Source organism: Triplophysa dalaica, chromosome 13 (assembly GCF_015846415.1).
Source record: "Triplophysa dalaica isolate WHDGS20190420 chromosome 13, ASM1584641v1, whole genome shotgun sequence".
In the NCBI taxonomy this organism is placed as follows: domain Eukaryota; kingdom Metazoa; phylum Chordata; class Actinopteri; order Cypriniformes; family Nemacheilidae; genus Triplophysa; species Triplophysa dalaica.
The window spans coordinates 20,589,930-20,610,009 of NC_079554.1; the positions used below are offsets into that span (position 1 = coordinate 20,589,930).

At 43.2% G+C, this 20,080-nt stretch overlaps 1 protein-coding gene across 1 annotated transcript; it reads right to left on the minus strand.

Annotated features, from left to right (window-relative positions):
• Positions 1-1,548: 1,548 nt before the first annotated feature.
• opn8a (opsin 8, group member a) lies at positions 1,549-19,426 on the minus strand. The gene is made up of 4 exons (XM_056763678.1): positions 19,357-19,426; positions 6,735-7,028; positions 2,702-3,033; positions 1,549-1,959 (listed from the first exon to the last, which is right to left on the minus strand). The coding sequence occupies exons 1-4, from the start codon at positions 19,424-19,426 to the stop codon at positions 1,645-1,647; spliced, it is 1,011 nt and encodes a 336-aa protein (XP_056619656.1). The 3' UTR covers positions 1,549-1,644.
• Between the last annotated feature and the right edge of the window lie 654 nt (positions 19,427-20,080).

Sequence of the window (20,080 nt, forward strand, 5' to 3'; positions counted from 1 at the left end):
GAAATGACCGGTCGCAAGATGCAGTCTGGTCAGCAATCTTCCTTCTCATCTGCTTCCTAATTCAATGAGATGCCCTCGTTGACCGTTTCAAAGCTGGTGTGCAATACATCTGTAGTTTAAAGAAGCTCATGGCGAGGAACTTGATCTGTGCTCTGTGTTCTGTGACAGAAATTAGGGTGATGGAAATAGACATTTCAATTCTTTTGGATGAAACTTAGAACTTGGACATTTGTTTTAAAGGGATAGTTTACCCAAACATTCTGTCATGATTTACTCAACAGACCTGGATACATTTTTTTGTTCTGTTGAACACAAAAGAGGATATTTGGAAGAATGTCAGTAGACAAACAGATCTCATCCCCCCTTACTGCAAAAGTAGGGAAAATAAATACTATGGGAGTCAATGGGGGATGGCTACTGACATTCTTCCAAATATCCTCCTTTGTGTTCAGCAAAACAAATAATTTAAGTACTGTTTGAAAGAAGATGAAAATGAATTAATGAGTAAATGAAGAAAGAATTCAAATAAATTGAAGAACTATCCCTTTTAGAAGTATTGAATCAACTTGACAACATCTTGTTAGAGGATTAGTTCTGTCACCATATATTATTCAACATCATGTCGCTCAGAACTTATATATGACTCGTTCTTCTTCAGAACACAAAAGAAGATATTTTGAAAAAATGTCTCAAATGGGATCTACCATGAGGGTAAGTAATGACAAATGTGTTTCTTAGGGGGGTGAACTCTCCCTTTAAAGGTTCTGGATGGGAGGTAATGGCGAAGCTCCTAAATCCAATTTAATGGGTTGTTTGTTTGTCACGTAAACAGCTATGAAAGATTCTTAAATCTGTGTGCTTCATGCATTGATCGACGCTTTTCATAAGTAATTGCAGTTGTGGATGAATCAATGTTTACAGACAGCAAGAATGATTGATGATTAGTACAGAACAAAAGCACAAGATGATGTGACGCGAAGAAAAAACATTCTCATGGACAACCAGAAAGAACAAAACATCATCTGTCCTGTCTTTGTGAGAAGCACTTCTTCCTTATAAAGGATCGCAATATCCTTTATCTCACAAAAATCTGAAGAAACAGAAAGGGTTTGACAGCCAAAGTTAGAGATATAAGAATAGATGAAAAAACAGAAATATTAGATGAAAGAAAAGATATAGGCTCATAGAAAAAGAAAAGCCAAAGAATGTGTGTTGAATCCAGGCAGAGATTTACTGTATCTCAGATTTCATTGGACTAATATGAAGTTAATTCCATTCACTTTTACCAAAAAAAAGCAATTAATTGCCAAATTTTGTCATACAGTTGGTGCTTTTTCGAACTGTAAATATGACACAAATGCTTCATCTCACATTCTTGTCTCTCAGATTTTCAATGCGATAAATAAATAAACGAATAAACAAATATATAAATACTACATGTCATATTTTATTCACTAAATCCTGAAAAACCTTTGACAGCTTCTGTACCGCTTCATGCTACAGCACAGACATAATGATCTCCAAATTTCAAATCCAAACCATCTTCCGTCCTGCTGTCTTTGCTTTTTGTTTATTTATTGCCGCTCCTCTGCTCAGTCTATTTTTAAGGATGAACCTTCTGACCTCAACACTGTGTGTTCACTTTTACGCCCTCTCTTTTTTATGCAGGTTAGCGGGTTCCTCCGCATGTCTTCCTCCCCCACAGAGCACCCGTGCGCACGCAGCACTCCGGCGGCCACAACATGTCCAGATCTGTCGCAGCTCCCTGCGGAAGGACCTGCGGAAGATGTAGTACACAAATGGGTTGAACACCGTTGAGCACTTTGCGAAGAGGCAGGGAAGCAAGCTGACGACGGGTGCTACGCTGTCTTTGGCTCCGGAATGAAACATGGTCCATAAACTGACGGTCACGTACGGCGCCCAAGAGACGATAAAGCCTGCGCTGATGAGAATGCCCATCTGAAACACAGACAGACGACATAAAATGACAGTAGAATAGTCTTGTGGATAGTCCTTTATGCATTTATTTAGTAGAAAACTACACAGATTTCGCTTAAAGTCATAGCTGGCATCTCACAAAAGTTGTAGGTTTATGAACTTGGAGTGAACTGAACGTTTGCAGATGTACCCAAATACCATTTTGCCCTTTGGACGCATGAACACAGATGAGTTGTCTGTCGCTTTAGCTGAAAAACTGAGAAGTGTCAAGCAAATGTGTGAACCCTGTAGAGAACTGTGATCCCAAACGGTGTTAAACGCTTATTAAATGAAAATGAAAATGACAAGCTTTCAAAATGAATTGACCCTTTTATGTCAAGGCGGAAAATTTTAACGCTCCGAAGTTGCTCCTTTATGGCTCAGGAGATTCGACAGAGTTCACATTCAAAGCGATAGTTCACCCAAAATGAAAATACTGTCTTCATTCACTCAAACTCAAGTTGTTCCAAATCTGTACAAATTTCTTTGCTCTGATGAACACAAAAGAAGATATTTTGAAAAACGTTCGGTTCTGGGGCACCTCGACTATCATTGTCGTTTTTCCTACTATGGTAGTCAACGGTGGCCAAGAACTGTTTGGTCACAATCGTTCCATCAAATATCTTGAGACTATCATTGTTTAAATACACAAAGCGAGTATAAAAGACACAAGATCTGTTTATTTAAAGTCTTTTTTTCCCATCACATTGATGCAGAATCTTACCAGTGTGACTTTTCTCTCAACGGCCCCGGTGTTGGGCAGGCTCCCGTGGACCTGGATGGACTGATAAGCCTTGTGGAGCTTCCAGGCAATGCCCGAGTAAGAGAACAAGATGAATCCACACGGGATCAGAGTGCAAAGAACGGTCAAAGCCATAATGAATGAAGAGCCGTTTAAAGAGCGCTGGTATCCGGCCCAATCCACAGAACAGGCCAAACCGTAGGGTTCAGGCCCGTATCCGCCCCAACCCAGCAGAGGAAACACGGCCCAGAGCAGCGAGTACAGCCAGATGACAGAAATCAATACACTTATAGTTCTTCTCTGAAACCTGTTACCTGAAACACACAGATACAAGTCCATTGATGTTGTTCAACTGTCTCACCTGAATAAAGTTGTCATTATTTACTCACTTTATCATCCTTTCTCATCGCAGACTTTTTTGTGCCATAAGTGGACTAGTTGACTATAAAATTAATACCTTGTGACATGTCATACAAGCCACCCGTGTGTTTATGTCTTCTGACGAAAACAAATTGAGGCCTAAAGGAAAGCTTTTCAGGGTCTTAAGACGCACATCACCGGGGGCTTTTGGTTAAGATCGGAATTTCAGTTTCATCGCAGCTCTGAACCTCTTTACACAACACCACGGCCTGTACCTTGAAGCCGATTTAGGTGGCTAGCCGGGTAATTTTAGGATTCGTTTGCGCCAACCCGGGTTTTAGGTACAATGAAAGTAACTCGGCTATTATCGGTGTTCATCGCCATGGTAACTTACGCTGAACGGCTAACCTGCTCCGGGGCAGGTTATGATAGATTAAAGATCTCAGACCGAAAGTGAACCAATCAGCAGCGAGCACATTTGCATATCAGCGACCCAACTAAATCACAGTGTGTTATACAATGGCTAGTTATTTTTAATAATGTTTAATAAAATATAAACAATAATATAAAAATCTGTAATTATATATTACAAATAGAAAATCAAAGAATGGTTAATATATAGCCTAGGTAAAATCTGATTTTAGAGATAACATTAGCTGTCTTTCCCTTACACTCACATGATATTAAATGTATTTATATTCCATTCTTTTATTTCACTACATACAATGTGTATTTCTTTGCATTGCATTTTTTACATTCTTGTCTGTGGTGCAGAACATATAGGAACGCTTTCAGTTTCAATGTATATCTTCTTTTTCCACTAAAGAAACCTTCTATTACACAGCTACATACACAAAACCATACATTGAGAGGTCACATCACATATCTTTTAATACCGCTACTCTAATGTATTTTTTATCAAGTTACACTTAGAATTCACCTAAATAATGTATCATACAGTACGCCTACATTTTATAATGTAACATACGTTTTTAATACTTTAATGCCAACAACATTCCCTAATGCATCTGTGTTGTGTCAGTGCTTTAAGTGAGGTAAAGTAAATGGGGAAACGTACAAACCCTTAAAATTATTTAAATATGTGACCAAAGCTCAATTTCAAACATCAATACGATCTTCTCTTTTTTGTTCTGTTTGATAGCCTTTTGGTGGGAGACAGAGGTTCCTATGTATGCCAGAGGTTTTTTTTCTATCCTGACCACAGAACCACTTCAACATGGCCCTCAGTCAAACCAGAGTCAGGTTCAGATGACCATCAGATTTCTAAATCTACTGACTACGAAGTTCACATACTGGCATTTTTTATTTACCCTTCTTTATTTAGAATTGCCTTTTTTATTTTGTTCACATTTCTTCTGTATGGAGGTGGACAAATATTTGCGCCTAATTATTTGCTAAGAATCATATGCTATAGAACTCCCTCCATCCATGTGGAACGCGATTGGTTTTACGATGCAGATGTCACTCGTTCATGTGCACGCGCGCACAAACTAATCAGCTTCAGGATCAAAGCTTGAGTTGACTAAGAAACTTCATGAGCTGCTTCATGGTAGCAACAAAGCTTGATCACGTTGGTTTGGTTTTGTCAACCCAAAACTAATCCTGTAACCCTGGGTTTGTGCAGCAACATTCATGGTATAGGCCCCAAAGGCTTCATTTATTAAATGTTGTGTAGAAACCATCCTAAATTCGATTTTATGATCAATTCTCAAAGTGCGTATGTGTGATTCATAGAACAAACGTGCGCACAGAAGACGGGTGTACGCCTCTCTATAAGATGTGAAATCTAGAAATCGCAAATAATCGTGAAATTGCGCGCAGCTGAACAGTTTCAGATATCCGCCTTTTAATGATTTCTATGTCATTGATACAGTATATGAAAGAGCACCAAGAAACTTAAAATTTTTACATTGCGTCGTACGCAATCATGTTGGAAACGTTACGCGTGACGTAGATATTAAATAATCTAAACATCCCTGATATGCACACGAATTAACCATTTTAAACAATAATCTTGCACAAAGACACATGACGTATCATTCAACATCCACAAACTTTTGAATTGTCTTCTTTCTCTGCAATCGAAATATTGATGCTCCTAGAGTGGCTAGATTTTTTAGATAAAATAAAAGCCCGGGACCAGATAACATCAGTGGCAAGGTGTTGAAAGCATGTAGTCTACAGTTAAGTGGTATATTTACATTATTTTTAATACGTCTCTTAAATTGCTGGCTGTCCCACAAATTAGAAAACATGCCTCAAAATACAGGGCCCTAACTGTATTAAATGATTTTAGACAAGTAGCCCTCACCTCTGGTGATGAAAACATTTGAGAAAATTGTAAGAGTGGAGATCGTAAATCATGTAGAAGACAAACTTCCAGTTTGCGTATAGAGCAGGGAGGGGTGGGGAAGATGCTGTTACTAGTCTTGTGCATCTAGCAGCCCAACATGTGGAGACTCCTCAAGCAAAAGCACGGCTGGCTTTTATCGATTTATTATCTGCGTTTAAAACAATTAGGCCACATGTGCTGGAAGCAAAGCTTGTTAAACTGTTTAGCTTGGATTTTAATTAGGTAAAATGGATTTTCTATCGAATAGGATCCAGTGTGTTAGAGTTAATGGCTTGTTATCCTCCAAGTTATGTTATTCCTCGGGTTCTCCTCAGGGGTGTGTTCTTGTCCCTCTGCTTTTTATTTTCTATTCAAATGATTGTAAGAGAACATTTGATAATAGGTACTGTAGAGTGGTGATCCATGACTCCTTTTCAGGGGAAGCAGTAATGTGTAGCTCAGCAAAACATGTATTTAGCCCGTCATGTCAAAATGTGTGGCTGCTGCAGATGCGCTGGATACTCGCTTAGTCTCATGTAATCAGAGTTAAGTGTTAACACAGTGTCCTCTGAATGTGAGCGTCTCTTTTATCATAAACCCTTTCTTTGAATTCTCTCCTGTTATCCATGGAAGGGATATCCAGGTTGTGGATCCGTGTTAATACATGGGAACAGTGATTGATAACAAATTCAATTTTGATGCTTATACCTATCCATTTGTAAAAAGGTCCAACAACGTTTGTTTTTCGTAAGGAAATTCATTATTTTAAGGTTTGCACAGTGTTAATGTAACTTGTGTATAGGAGTTTTAGGCTTTTGAATCTGTTATTTAATTTTGTGTAATTGTATGGTTTGATTGCATTAGCCTGTCTGGCAGAAACAGAATGAATAAGCTGATTAAGACTGCATCCAAGGTTATTGGAGTTCAGTTGATTTCGCCTTAAAGACATTTTTAAAGAAAGGGTCATTAAAAAAGCATATGACACTATCAATAGTGCATCTCATCCATTACATGGGGAGTTTGTTGTTCTGCCATCAGGTCGAAGATCCAGAACAATTGCAGGAAGATTCAGAAGGTTTAAGAATTAATTCATAGTAACTGGTGTTTCTATGTTAAATCATAGATATGGCATCGGTAATGTGCTGGTAATTTAATTCTACGGTTTTTGTACTATTGAAATGGGATGTGCAGCATTTGTGTAAACCAAATTTCCTAAGGGATGAATAAACTACTACTACTACAGCTTGTCCCTTTTTGACCAAACACATTGATGGACATCATTTTTAAAGTGTGGGAAAGTACCTGATTTCGGTGGATTTCCTGTTACCAGATATCTCACCAGCGCCATGACAACCAATGTCATGATGCTGGCCACACTAAAGATCATTCCCATCAGGCCATAGTACAGACAGGACGGGTCACCTCCAATCCATGCATGGTTGAAGGCAGAAGCGATGGAGAGCGGATACATACTGAGGGCCATGCCAATGTCAGTCACAGCCAGGTTGACTGTGAGGAGCTCAGGGGCTTTGAGAACGCTGTGCCGGCGGACGGCTGTTACCAGGACAGCTGCGTTGCCCAAAAGGGTCAAGATGGCTGGGAAGAAAGCATACCAGTTGATTCAAAGGTTAATGGTACATACCCATACAAAATATTTTAGGGATGCACAATAAATGCACATGGTCATTTTTGATGTTATCGTATCAGCCGATTTATTAAAGCTGTTTAATCATAAATCATTTCTTCTTGCTAAACTTCTTCTGCTGCACGCTTCTCATATCTTTCTGTCATGATCAGTCACACTGCTATTAGCAAAACATTGTTGATGTAGGTACAGTATGTATATACAGTATTTTTGAATGTGTAAATTTTAGGAACAAAAGCATATTGTTCCTGGTCTTGGGACATAAAATTGGGTTGCTCTGGAAGAACATCTATAATTTGTTTATTAAGTCAAAATATACCAGAAAAGTTTGAAGGTTAAAGAATCATTGGCCAGTATAACTCAGGCTTGGTACATGATTTTCAACGACGTGGAACAAAATATCAAAAAAATGAAATTTTCAAGTGGCAGATCTATAACAGCAGAAACTGTTAGACAGAAATTTACAAAGAATTTTTCAAAGTACGACAATTCCAAGAACTCTACACTGACCACACAAGAGAGTCAGTCAGGTCTTCAAGCTTGAATTGGCACTGGCTAGATTGATGTGACAAGCTTGGCTGTTCAGCCCGAGGCTTGAATGTCCTAGAACATCAATGGCCAAAACCGAAGAATCGATTTTAGGGTGAATTTCAATTCTGTGCTGATGATGTACAGATGTTTTTCAGTTGAGAAATTCTTGGTAAGGATGCTTTACTGACATTTGTATTGTTCGATTCTATAGTGGCTGTCCAAAGATTCCTTTAAATAAATCAAAAATATAAGGTACATACAGAACCTGGAAAAAAGACCAAAGATATTAATATTAACAAGATGCGCCACTGTCGTTACAATGAATAGGGAGGAATGCAACCCCCGTATGGCCGCTCTAGTGATGGAAGTCCCGCCTTCCAGAAAAATGAGGAAATCGTCAATCATTGAAGACTAAAGATACTCTGGGATGGGGCTCTCGTGAGGCGCTTGCCAGACTGTGCGCAGGCACAGGGAATGAGGTGACCTTGAAGTAATATAAACAAATGAGCCACCTTGTAAGATAGGTATGAGTTCCCATCAGATTGTGTTGATATACAGTATATTTATACAAATGAAAGATGCACGAAAGAAAAACTTATTTAAAAGGGCCTCTGAATTTGATTCACAGAAAAGAACCTTGGATTAGTTTCTTGTGACTGTGTCTGTAAATCTTGTTTGTTCATGCCTTGTTTCGTTGGATCCTAAAGCATTCTGCTGGTCAATCCATTAAAACCTTCATGCAGACATGATCTGAGAATGATTGTTCACTGAATACTTCAAAACCGGATCTGAATTAAACCGTGAAACTTCAGTCACAGTAGATGAATGACCTAAAACATGCTGAGATTAACATATAACAACCATGATTGTATTTAAGAAATTACACAGAATTGAAGTCAACATTAATCAAGAGACATCAGAAACTGTTGTATGGTGTTGAATCCACATTCATAATTAAAAAATGCACATGACTTCACTGAAACGTAAATATGCTTGCTGTGGATACGTAAAGATTTCAGATGCATTGACATGACGTTTTTAAACATTGTGACACAATACTTTAATTTAAAGATATTTTTAAGAGATCTGATTTCTCATGATATGAGTCTTAAAAACTATGAACTCAGATTTTGCAGTAATTCCTGGAGGGCAAGTGTCCTGCAGAGTTTAGTTTCAACCTTGATATATAATTATGCATTTTGAAGTATTGACTCCAGGAAGGGTGTTGCTATAATGATGTCAGGCTTGAGCGCTGCTTTAGACACTAAAGATCATGCTGTTTTAATACAGCATCTTAGAGATTTCGTTGGAATTAATGATGTTGCAGTTTAGTGGTTCTCTTCTTACTTAAAGGATAGAGCTTGTAAAGTTAAAATTGTGAATTTTGTCTTCTCATCTGCTGCTTTCTCATGGGGGTCCCACAGGGATCTATTCTTGGTCCAACTTTGTTTTCTTTATACATGCTGCCCATGCGGCCCATTTTTAGGAAATACTATATTAATTATCATCTGTATGCTGTAATTTACTATCCCTTGTAACTTGACGGTAGTTCCTGATCAAATTTATGCGAATTCTTGGCAGAAGTAAAGGCTTGGATTGCAAATTATATTCTTCAATTAAATGAAGATAAGACAGAGTTTATTATTTTTGGTAATAAGCAGTTCCAGAAAGGTATGATCGGGAACCAGACACCATTGTCCAACGATCCCTGTGGTTTTGTGAGGAATTTGGGAATATTTATTGATTCTGAAATTCGTCTTGACCGAAAAATAAACAGTGTTGTGAAATCATCCTTTTTTCAGCTAAGCAAATTGTCGAATTGAAAACTATTCTTTTGAACAAGGACTTAGAGTCTGTTATACATGCTTTAATTATTCGCCTCTGGACTATTGCAATGCTTTATATTTAGGATTAAATTATTCTCTGGTCATGCATCTTCAGTATGTTCAGAATTCTGCAGCAAGACTTTTAACTCTAGAAAAAGAGATAATATTACACCTGCATTGGCTTCCTGTACAATATCCAATACAATAAAAAGTGTTGATGTTTGTGTATAAAGCTCTACATGATTAGGCTCCGGAGTAGATAAGGGATATGTTGGTCCTTTACCAATCGCATTGACTACTGTTCTCCTTTCAGAGTTTGGTGTTGACTCCCACGGTCTCGTCTGAGGCGGAGTGGAGATTGCGCTTTTTCTGTTTCGACTCCAGCACTTGGGAATGCTCTGCCACTATCTGTAAAATCCTCACCAAGCATGGACATTATTAAAAAGGCTTACTTGATCCACCTGGCTTTCGTTATTTGACGGGTCAAAACAATTGTCAATGGCATGTTGATTATTTTATGTTTGTTTTGATGTTTAAATGCTTATGTTTTTAAATTAAATTGTTATGATGTTTAAATGCTCATGTTTTCTAATTAATTTGTGTTGATGTTTTAATGCTTATGTTTTTTTAAGTAATTACATTTTATACTGCTTGTGTACAGCACTTTTTTATCGTTTTGAAGGTATATATTGTAGGTCTTAAAACTATAGTAACACTGCAACAGCCGGTGTTTTCAGGCAAATTTATAATGAAACACGACTGATAACTGAAAAAGGCTGAGCATCTTGAGAACATTTTATACAGAAATTAGTCTTTAAATGTTAGCACATTTTAGGTGGTTGATGTTGAACTCTGTCAACATCAGTTCATGTCAAAAAGCGGCTTATTAAATCTAAGCTATAAAAAGCAACCTCTGAGCAAAAAAATTATCTGGGTTCTCACCTAACTGCATGAGTGCTGCATTAACACTCTCTCATTTACAAGTGTCTTTACAAAGTGTCTGGTTTGTAACATTCAAATTGTCCTTCAAGCAGGATTTACTTTAAGCAATTTTCCACAGCCATGAAAAGGTGCGAAAAAGTAATTAAGCAAAAGAGCAATACAGCTTCATATCCTCTATTAATCTGACTCTAATCACACAAACACCAGCGACTATAAAAAGCATTTTAAATGACTGCAAATAGTTCAATGGGGTGATTCATTTCTGCTCCCAAACTCTGCTCTCAAAGTAAGATTGCACTTTTGAAAGTACTGCACATTTTTCACAACTGCATTTTATAAGAGAAAAGCAAACATCGATCACTATCAAATAATTCCCAATAACGTATAAGCTGCATCAGTGCCTCAGCAGTGGTCTGTCGTGAACAGTAAACACTGAGCGTTATTGAGACGCTGAGCAAACTTAATGATGTTATCAGGTACAGTCTCTCGAGCAAATAGGCTGAGCCTTTGAGGAAACACGGGTTTCTGTCCTTAATGTAAACAGCCAGTGCCTATTTGGATTGGAAACTTCTGGAAATGCCACTAGGGACATATAAGTTCTGATACAGAATTGTTTGTGAGAACGTTCAAACGTGCCTATCCTAAAACATCAGAAATTCACATCAATGTAAAAAGAAAAATTATACTTGACGCTGCATGAGCGCTTTTGGACTGCGATGGGTCAAATACGCCGCCATATTGGGGAGGGCAAGACTGCCCTTAAACACATACAAGTTTACCGGGAGTTATGATTTTTCTGCACAAAGAGCATAATAACGATTTTATTTGTTTGGATACGTGGAAAAGATCCATGTTAAATTGTGTGTTTAAACAGGATAAAGCATCTATGTGTAAAGGAGACAGCACCACCTTTGGTGCCACAGAGAATTACAGAGCAACATCAGGTGTGCATGTTTTATGGATGCCAGCCTTCTTTCATACCAATAAAACTCTTCGCGCCTGTTATGTTATGAGCTCAACCTAACTCAGATAGACATAAATATATGACCTTTATGTTGCACAAGGCTTAATTTCTAGAATAAATATATCAATTGATCATGCACATTTATTAAACAATTTGACTACATGACATTATGCTATAAAACCAGTACTTAAATGTTCAGAAAAACATGCCTATTATTGAACAATTCTCTGTTTTTTGGAATTTAAAAATATTTTTTATAATAACTTTTAATGTATGCAATTATACAAATCCATTAAATGACAACAGTTTCAACTGTAAAATATTCAGTATATTTTTCCCTATCATGCACAAGGCTACGCCAATATTATTTTATAAACAATACTGTAAACTTTTTTTTGATATTTAATTCAATTTACAGTACCTACTCTTCAATAAAGATATCAAACCAACGATAACATTTGCAGAATATGATTCCCTACAATGCTCAATTCTTGTTTTTCTGATTCACGAGTTCACCTACACAGATAACAGTGATATAGATAGGGATAATGATAAAGCTTGGTTATGCGTATTTGGCGTGCTGTCCGGGAAGCAGGCTCCGAGCTCGCCAGATCTATCCGAGCCCGAAACACTCTACCTTAGTACGGGTGAGTGCGCCGAGCTCGGAACCGGTCTGAGCCCAGAGCACACCCCCCGGGTTCCTGCAGGATAATGAGCTTGGCAGAGGAGCCGGGGTGGGGGAGGGGTGCTTAATCTTAGGAGAACGAGCAGGTAAGATGGTTTCCCTATTTATTAGCTAGCTCGCTAGGCTGATTGTGTATACGTTGTGATTGCTGATTACACACCAGCTGGCTGGTTATATGCTCCGGCTCCTCCCGAACTTTGTTAATTAAACATCATTTCACGAGTTCACCTACACAGATAACAGTGATATAGATAGGGATAATGATAAAGCTTGGTTATGCGTATTTGGCGTGCTGTCCGGGAAGCAGGCTCCGAGCTCGCCAGATCTATCCGAGCCCGAAACACTCTACCTTAGTACGGGTGAGTGCGCCGAGCTCGGAACCGGTCTGAGCCCAGAGCACACCCCCATAAAGCGAGAAAGTGGGACAGCCGCCGGAGTACGTATACCCCCCAACATGATGCCAAGCGCTGCGGAGGCGTGGCCTGTGTTAAGGTAGAGACGAGAGGATGAGGGCTCCTTGGGAGATGTTGTTTGTTATGGGACGAGAAAGGGGTAGGGGTTCCCCCGAGGATGGTTCAGACTGAGAAGATAAAAGAAGGTGGGTGCCCAATGCAGTGATGAGAAGTATGAATCTAGGAGGTGCTGGCAGTAGTGCTTGGAGAGATTGTAATATTAGGGTTTTCGGGAACTATCCAAATGAACGCTGCTTCATTGCTTCATGCCCCTGTTGTTAAGACTGATACTGGAAAGAGGCAACTGAAGGCGGGGGCCGGCTGTAGCAGAGCGCCTGATGGAGGCTCCTGCTGTGGTGATTGCTGCTGTGATGCTTGCTTCGTGGAAAGTTGTAGATGGCCGAAGGCGAGGCAGAAGCACTGGCCTCTGCGGAGGCGAATGCTGCGGCGACGCCGGCTTCGATGCCTCAGATGGAAGCTCTGGCCTCTGAGGGACGATCGCTGTGGTGACGATGGCTTTGACGTCTTCGATGGAAGCACTGGCCTCTGCGGAGGCGATCGCTGCGGCGACGCTGGCTTCTGCACATAAGATGGAAGCACTGGCCTCTGCGGAGGCGATCGCTGCGGCGACGCTGGCTTCTGCACTTAAAATGGAAGCACTGGCCTCTGCGGAGGCGATCGCTGTGGCGACGCTGGCTTCTGCACATAAGATGGAAGCACTGGCCTCTGCGGAGGCGATCGCTGCGGCGACGCTGGCTTCTGCGCATTAGATGGAAGCACTGGCCTCTGCGGAGGCGATCGCTGCGGCGACGCTGGCTTCTGCACATAAGATGGAAGCACTGGCCTCTGCGGAGGCGATCGCAGCGGCGACGCTGGCTTCTGCGCATTGGATGGAAGCTCTGGCCTCTGCGGAGGCGATCGCTGCGGCGACGCTGGCTTCTGCGCATTAGATGGAAGCACTGGCCTCTGCGGAGGCGATCGCAGCGGCGACGCTGGCTTCTGCGCATTGGATGGAAGCTCTGGCCTCTGCGGAGGCGATCGCTGCGGCGACGCTGGCTTCTGCGCATTAGATGGAAGCACTGGCCTCTGCGGAGGCGATCGCTGCGGCGACGCTGGCTTCTGCGCATTAGATGGAAGCACTGGCCTCTGCGGAGGCGATCGCAGCGGCGACGCTGGCTTCTGCGCATTGGATGGAAGCTCTGGCCTCTGCGGAGGCGATCGCTGCGGCGACGCTGGCTTCTGCGCATTAGATGGAAGCTCTGGCCTCTGCGGAGGCGATCGCTGCGGCGACGCTGGCTTCTGCGCATTAGATGGAAGCACTGGCCTCTGCGGAGGCGATCGCAGCGGCGACGCTGGCTTCTGCGCATTGGATGGAAGCTCTGGCCTCTGCGGAGGCGATCGCTGCGGCGACGCTGTCTTCTGCGCATTAGATGGAAGCACTGGCCTCTGCGGAGGCGATCGCAGCGGCGACGCTGGCTTCTGCGCATTAGATGGAAGCTCTGGCCTCTGCGGAGGCGGTCACTGCGGTGATGCTGGCTTCTGTGCCTTAGATGGAAGCACAGGCCTCTGCGGAGGCGATCGCTGCTGCGACGCTGGCTTTGGCACTGTGATGGAACTACTGACCTCTGTGGAGGTGGTCACTGCTGCGACGCTGGCTTCAACCCTTGTGACGGAAGCATAGGCTTCTGTGGATGATTCTTAGTTGCCGCACTTGGCTCCATGCTTGAAATGGGAAAGCTGGCCTTGGCTGAGGCTGTTGCTGTGGCAACGCTGGCTTCTTTGCTTGAAACGTAGTGTTGGTCTCTGCCAGGGTAGTCGCTGCTGCGATGTTGACTCCTGCTGTTAAAACTGCTGCTGCAGAGCCTGAGACTTGAGCACTGGCCCCTGAGCCGGCTGAATCGGCGGTGAGATCTCCTGTAAGTGAGATTTCGGCTGGCATGGAGGATGTTCGAACTCATGCGTGTGAAGTATGAATTCTCTAGATGATCTTGGAAATGAGGGTTCGATGAGCTTCCCTGATGATAGAGCGATCGGACCTGATGTAGCTCTTAAAAGCTTCCGATGTCCAGCGCCCTAGTGCTTGGATTTGAGAGTGCGAGAGGCCTTTTTGGGCTGCTGTGGTTGCTGCGCCTATGCGGAAGGAGTGGCCGGAAAAGTGGTCTGCAGGGATACCGGATAGGAGCAGGACAGCTTTGAGGTGCTTTTGGAACCAAAAGCGTGTAGCTGGGCGGTTAGACTCGTCGACGAATAGAGGATCCGATGTGGTTGTGGTCTGGGATTTCCTGAAGTGGAGGTAGGCTAGGAGGGTCTGATAAGGTTGAATTGGTGAGTGGAGATTGAATATGTAAATGAAATGTCCTCTCCTGGTTTGGTCCGTCTTGCTCTGTTTAATGGAAAATGACATAGTCTCTGAATCGACTACTGACAGGTCGGATACCGTTGGATGGGTTAGGGGGTTGAAAATGGATGTTGTGGAAATTTCTGAACATCTTAGAAATCCAAAGAATGCTAGTATAAACATGGTGTCGAGTGTGCGATCGACGTGTTTGGAGTGGTATCCTTTACGAAGGGTGGAAATGCATCTGGTCAATATATCCAGGGTTATGGGTTGCCTTGCATCCTGGCGAGCAGGCTGGGTACGTTGAATGCCCTTGATAAGCATAGATGTTTGGGAGCTGGCTATGGCTGCGGAAGGAGAATTGAATATGAGTTTGTGGAAGAACTGGACTCCACTCATGTAGCCTTTAATTGAGCTGGCCTGGAGGTTTTTTGAAGAGTTTAGGAAGGAGATGAAGGAGGTGATGGTGATGACAGAAAAATCGGGAAAGGGAATGTTGAATGCCAGGTGAAAAGACTTGAAGCTTTTCCATGCAGTTAGATAAGATTGGAGGGTCCTGAGGGAGACGGCTTGGATGATGGAGTTTAGAGAGGCATCGATGAGGGTTTTTAGGGGGTGGTTAACTGGAATATCAGCTCCGAATAGGGAGGTACCGGTGTTGGCAAAGGATCTGCTTCGGGTGCCAGCAGCCTGAACTTCTGGAAGGCAAAACGAGAAAGGGCGTCAGCAATCTGATTTTTTGATCCGGGAATGTGTTTGGCAGTTAGAATGAATTGGTCACAGGCTGAGATCCAGATGAGGCGTCTGAGGAACGGCATTATGGCGGGGGAGTGGGAGCGGCCTTTGTTAATACAATGAACAGTTGCCTCGTTGTCACAGTGCACGATTATGCTGGAAGCTGACCACTCTTTTCCCCATAGGGATGCTGCGACGACCAGTGGATATAGCTCAAAGAGAGCTGAGGATGCTAAAGCATAAGGGATCTCTAAAACCTGGGGGGGCCAGGTGGACGCGAACCAACGGCCTTGGTAAAAGCCTCCGAAACCGACGGAAGGGGCGGCGTCTGTGAATAGGCGAATATCGACGGGGGAAGAGGTCATGTCACTGTAGAAAAATGACAAGCCGTTCCATTGTCTGAGGAATTTTATCCATAGGCTCAGCTCGTCGAGGCAGGAGCTGGATATGGATAACGAGTCCTCTAAAGCGTGTGCGGATGACGCGAGAGAGAGGAGGTGTGAAACGAACGGGCGACCTTGCGGGATTATTCTCATCGCGAAATTTAGATGGCCGAGAACAGACAGAAGCTCGCGTTTTGAGCAGCGGGGATTTGATAATAGGGAGGACGCGATCAAGATCGTTCTATCGATTTTCTCTTTCGGCAGAGAAGCCTGGAATTTAAGCGAGTCTAATTTAATTCCGAGAAATTCGATGGACGTGCTGGGACCTGAAGTTTTGTCTGGGGCGAGGGGAACGCCGAGATTTTTGAAAACCTGTTGGACTTTTGCTAGATGTGCAGCCGGAAACGAGTCGGGAGACGAGATGATTAAAAAGTCATCCAGTAGGTGGATAAGGTAGGGAATTGCATAATTGTTAGAGAGAATCCAGCAAATTGCCTCCGACAACATGTCGAAAATTTTTTGGGCTGCTTCTGCAGCCAAAGGTGAGACGGACAGAAAAGTAAAATTTATTGCGCCATCGAATGCCGAAAAGGTGCCAGAAGTCTGGGTGGATTGGCATGACTTTAAATGCTGATGTGATGTCGACTTTTGCTAGCCAAGCGCCATGACCGGCATGTTTTATTAAAGTGATGGCTTGATCGATGTTATGATAGTGCAGGGAAAATTCCTCGATCGGAATGAGGCTATTAATGCTAGGGAAGGTAGAGCCGTGTGGTGACGAGAGATCGAAAATGAGGCGCTTTTTTCCAGAGAATTTACGAGTCGCTATGCCAATGGGGCTGATCCGAAATGCAGGAAAAGGGGGAGCGTCGAAGGGGCCAATAATGAAATTAGCGTCGATCTCCTTTTTAATGAGGAAATCGACTGACTCTGGTTCGGCGAGCGCAGACTGGAGGTTGGGGCATATTAAGCTGTGTGACGGAAGACTGACGACGCCGGGGTTGAAACCGTTCGAGAGACCGGTCAGAAGATAGTCAGTGAATTGAAAGTCGGGGTGCAAGGACAATTCTGAAGACAAACAAGAAATGTTCACGGGAGTCGAAAGGTAATTTTTTAGTTTTTTATTCTGCGTTTGAGACAATGGGCACACGATTCGTGCGTGTGCTCCGCTACAAAATGAGCACACATGCAGGAAGCGACAACGCTGCCTGACGCATCTTCCGGCGTTGAAATTCCTACAAGCCTCCAAATTGCCAGGTTGCCCTTGGGTTTGGTGAACTGGGCGGGTTGGCAGGCGCGGAACAGAGCAGGTAGACTGGGGAGGCGAAGCTGAGCGTGGGGGAAGAGAGGGAGTGACTAGGGGACAATCTAATGTGGTATGCGCAACTGAGCGACACACCGCGCATGTAATATTGCGGACGCCCAGAAAAACCCTGTTATGCAGCTCAGTGTCCAATGCTCCCCAGTAGGGGCACTGGTTCCACTGAGCTATACGAATTGCACATTTGGCGGAGAAAAGTCTGTGATACGTGTAAAAATGCGCGCCCCCATAGGAGAGAGCGAGCTCTGCCACGATAGCGAGATAATCGCCCAGCTCGCGTCTCCTCTGAGGGAACGCAGTGCAGATCACGTCAGTGTAGCGGGAAAAAGCAACGATGAATTCGGGGAAAGAAAGCGTGCGGGTGTGGTTGGGTGACTGATTTTTAAGCGTGAGCGACAGATCGCCGTAAGTGATCTGTCGCTCGTTTGACGGAGGTGATAAAGGTGAGAGGAGTAAATAAAGATCTGTGTCCGCACCTGCCAAGATCTGTGACCTGATGTTGCCTGGGACGGGGGGCGGTTCCAACGCTGGTGCGTTGATTGGCACTGGCATTGCTGTCGCTGTGGCCAATGTGAAGCCTGATCTGCTCTGCGGGAGAGATAAAAGGGAGGGGATTGCAGCCGCCTGAGCGGCTAGCGGAGCCATGCTCGCGCTAGCGGCGGCTTCTAAGGGGGCGGTGAAATGGCTGATGACCGGCACCTGCATCGCTAGCTGAGGCAGCCTCGCGCTAGTGGTCGATGGGGGTGCCGTGGGCCAAGAGCCAGGGGCAGGGAATGGGTGGGATAGCACTGGAGCTCCGAGTGCTGGTGAGCCGACGTTTCTTGGGCGGCCCGCAGTGTTTACTGCTGGCGTGGTGTTGGCTGGAGGTTGGAGCTGGCCTACTGCGAGAGGGACTAGTTGCTGGAAAACTTCGACCGGACGGTTTGAGGCGTCCGGGAGATCCGTGGCGGTACCTGCGCTCGCGGAGGGCCTGCTGTGCCGGGTTGCCGGCGGACGGCCACGACGGGCCGCATTGGTGGATTGCCCGGGCCGGGAATAGGGGGAACCACGAGCCGTGCCCGGCTTGTCAGTGCTCCTTTGCGGAGCTGACTTTGGTGGGGCGGTGTCGGCCAGGGAAGAAGCGTAGAGGCAGTAAAGCTCCGCCTTGGTCATCCGCCTATGGAACTCGATGTCCGCGTTGGATAGAGCCAATCGTAGGCCCTGGACAGTCCATTTATGGATGGCGGGGATCGTGTTGTGCGTGGAGGTGTAAGAAGAAGCCGGTGAAGGCGGCGGACGTCTCTCTGGCACAAGTGATGGAGTGTCCCCTCTGATTTTGGCCTTGCGAGGTGCGGAACGTCGAAGCTGGCGGCCACGTGATGAAGCCGGGGAATCAGCTACCGAATCCGACCCTGAGCTGGAACAATGGGACGCGCTCGTTGGCGCTGAAGGATTGCGGTCTGTGGATGCGTCGTTAATGACGGGGGTCTCGGACATAGCGTCTAACGTAGGAGTTGGTGCTTAATCTTAGGAGAACGAGCAGGTAAGATGGTTTCCCTATTTATTAGCTAGCTCGCTAGGCTGATTGTGTATACGTTGTGATTGCTGATTACACACCAGCTGGCTGGTTATATGCTCCGGCTCCTCCCGAACTTTGTTAATTAAACATCATTTATTAATCAGTTCTCTTTTATATGCAGTACTGAACCCTTATTTTTTATATGTTTAACACACTGTAAATTCATTAAACGCCGACACAGTCTCAGATAAAGGTATAAAGGTATTAAACCGATATAAAATATTCAGAATATAATTCCCTTAAATGCACAAGGTTTGTTTTTCTGAATATGCCTATATTGTTTTGTGCCTGTATACGTTTATCTAAATCAGTGTCAGAATGTTATTGAATTCCAAAATAAAATCTCTATAAATAATATGCATATGGATATCTAATGGATATATAGAAACTATTTATTTACTATTGACTCAATACACACATTTTTGATTTAAAAAATAACTTTTCACTCCACTCTCTTCATGCATTATCATTCAAAGCATTCACCTTCATATGTTCATTTCAATAGAACATTCTAACATATATAGTTATATATAGCAGCACTTACCAATCAGCAGCAGGAATGTACCGGCACTATAATCAACATCAGGAGACAGTTTAGAGGTGTATTGATCCATTCCTGTGTCTCAAGCAGAGCTGTTGAGATGTTGGTGAATGACACCCAGAGTTTTTTATTTTAGCTCCACTTGTCCAGAGAAGAAACACATATTTGACAGTGCACCTGATCATCCCCCACCTTTTCATCCACTCTAATCTTTTTTCCAGCATGGGTGGACACATGCAGACTCGAGTTGATTTGAATAACCATCACCGGTGTAACAACGTGACCGTGAATAGTATGTAATAGTATAGTGATCAACCTTTGTGTCACAAAACAGGCTCTTTATAGTGGAAAAAGGTTCTTTAGATAATAAAAAGCTTCTTCAGGGAACTAAAAATGGTTCCTCATTTGTTGTTTAACGTACGGCTGTCACGATTCAATAATTTGGCTGACTAAATAATGGTGATTATTGCGATAAATTGTCTGTTTTAAGCTTTTGACAATATCTGACCTTGGACAACAAAACCAGTCTTGTGGGTCAATTTCGCGAAATTGAGATTTTTACATAATCTGAAAGCTGAACAAATAAGATTTCTATTGATGTATGAGTTGTTAGAATAGGACGATATCTGTCTGAGATATAGTCGTTTAAAACTCAGGCACTGTGGCAGACCATTTTTTTATAGACCTATTCTTATATATTTAAGGTAGGAAATTTACAAAATATCTC

Excerpts from the sequence above, each read along its gene's own strand:
- opn8a (XM_056763678.1), bottom strand. The coding sequence starts at position 19,426 with ATGGATCAATACACCTCTAAACTGTCTCCTGATGTTGATTATAGTGCC. Across the intron at positions 3,034-6,734 it reads AGGAAATCCACCGAAATCAG|GTAACAGGTTTCAGAGAAGA; the intron begins GTACTTTCCCAC and ends TGTGTGTTTCAG. Across the intron at positions 1,960-2,701 it reads TTGAGAGAAAAGTCACACTG|ATGGGCATTCTCATCAGCGC; the intron begins GTAAGATTCTGC and ends TCTGTGTTTCAG.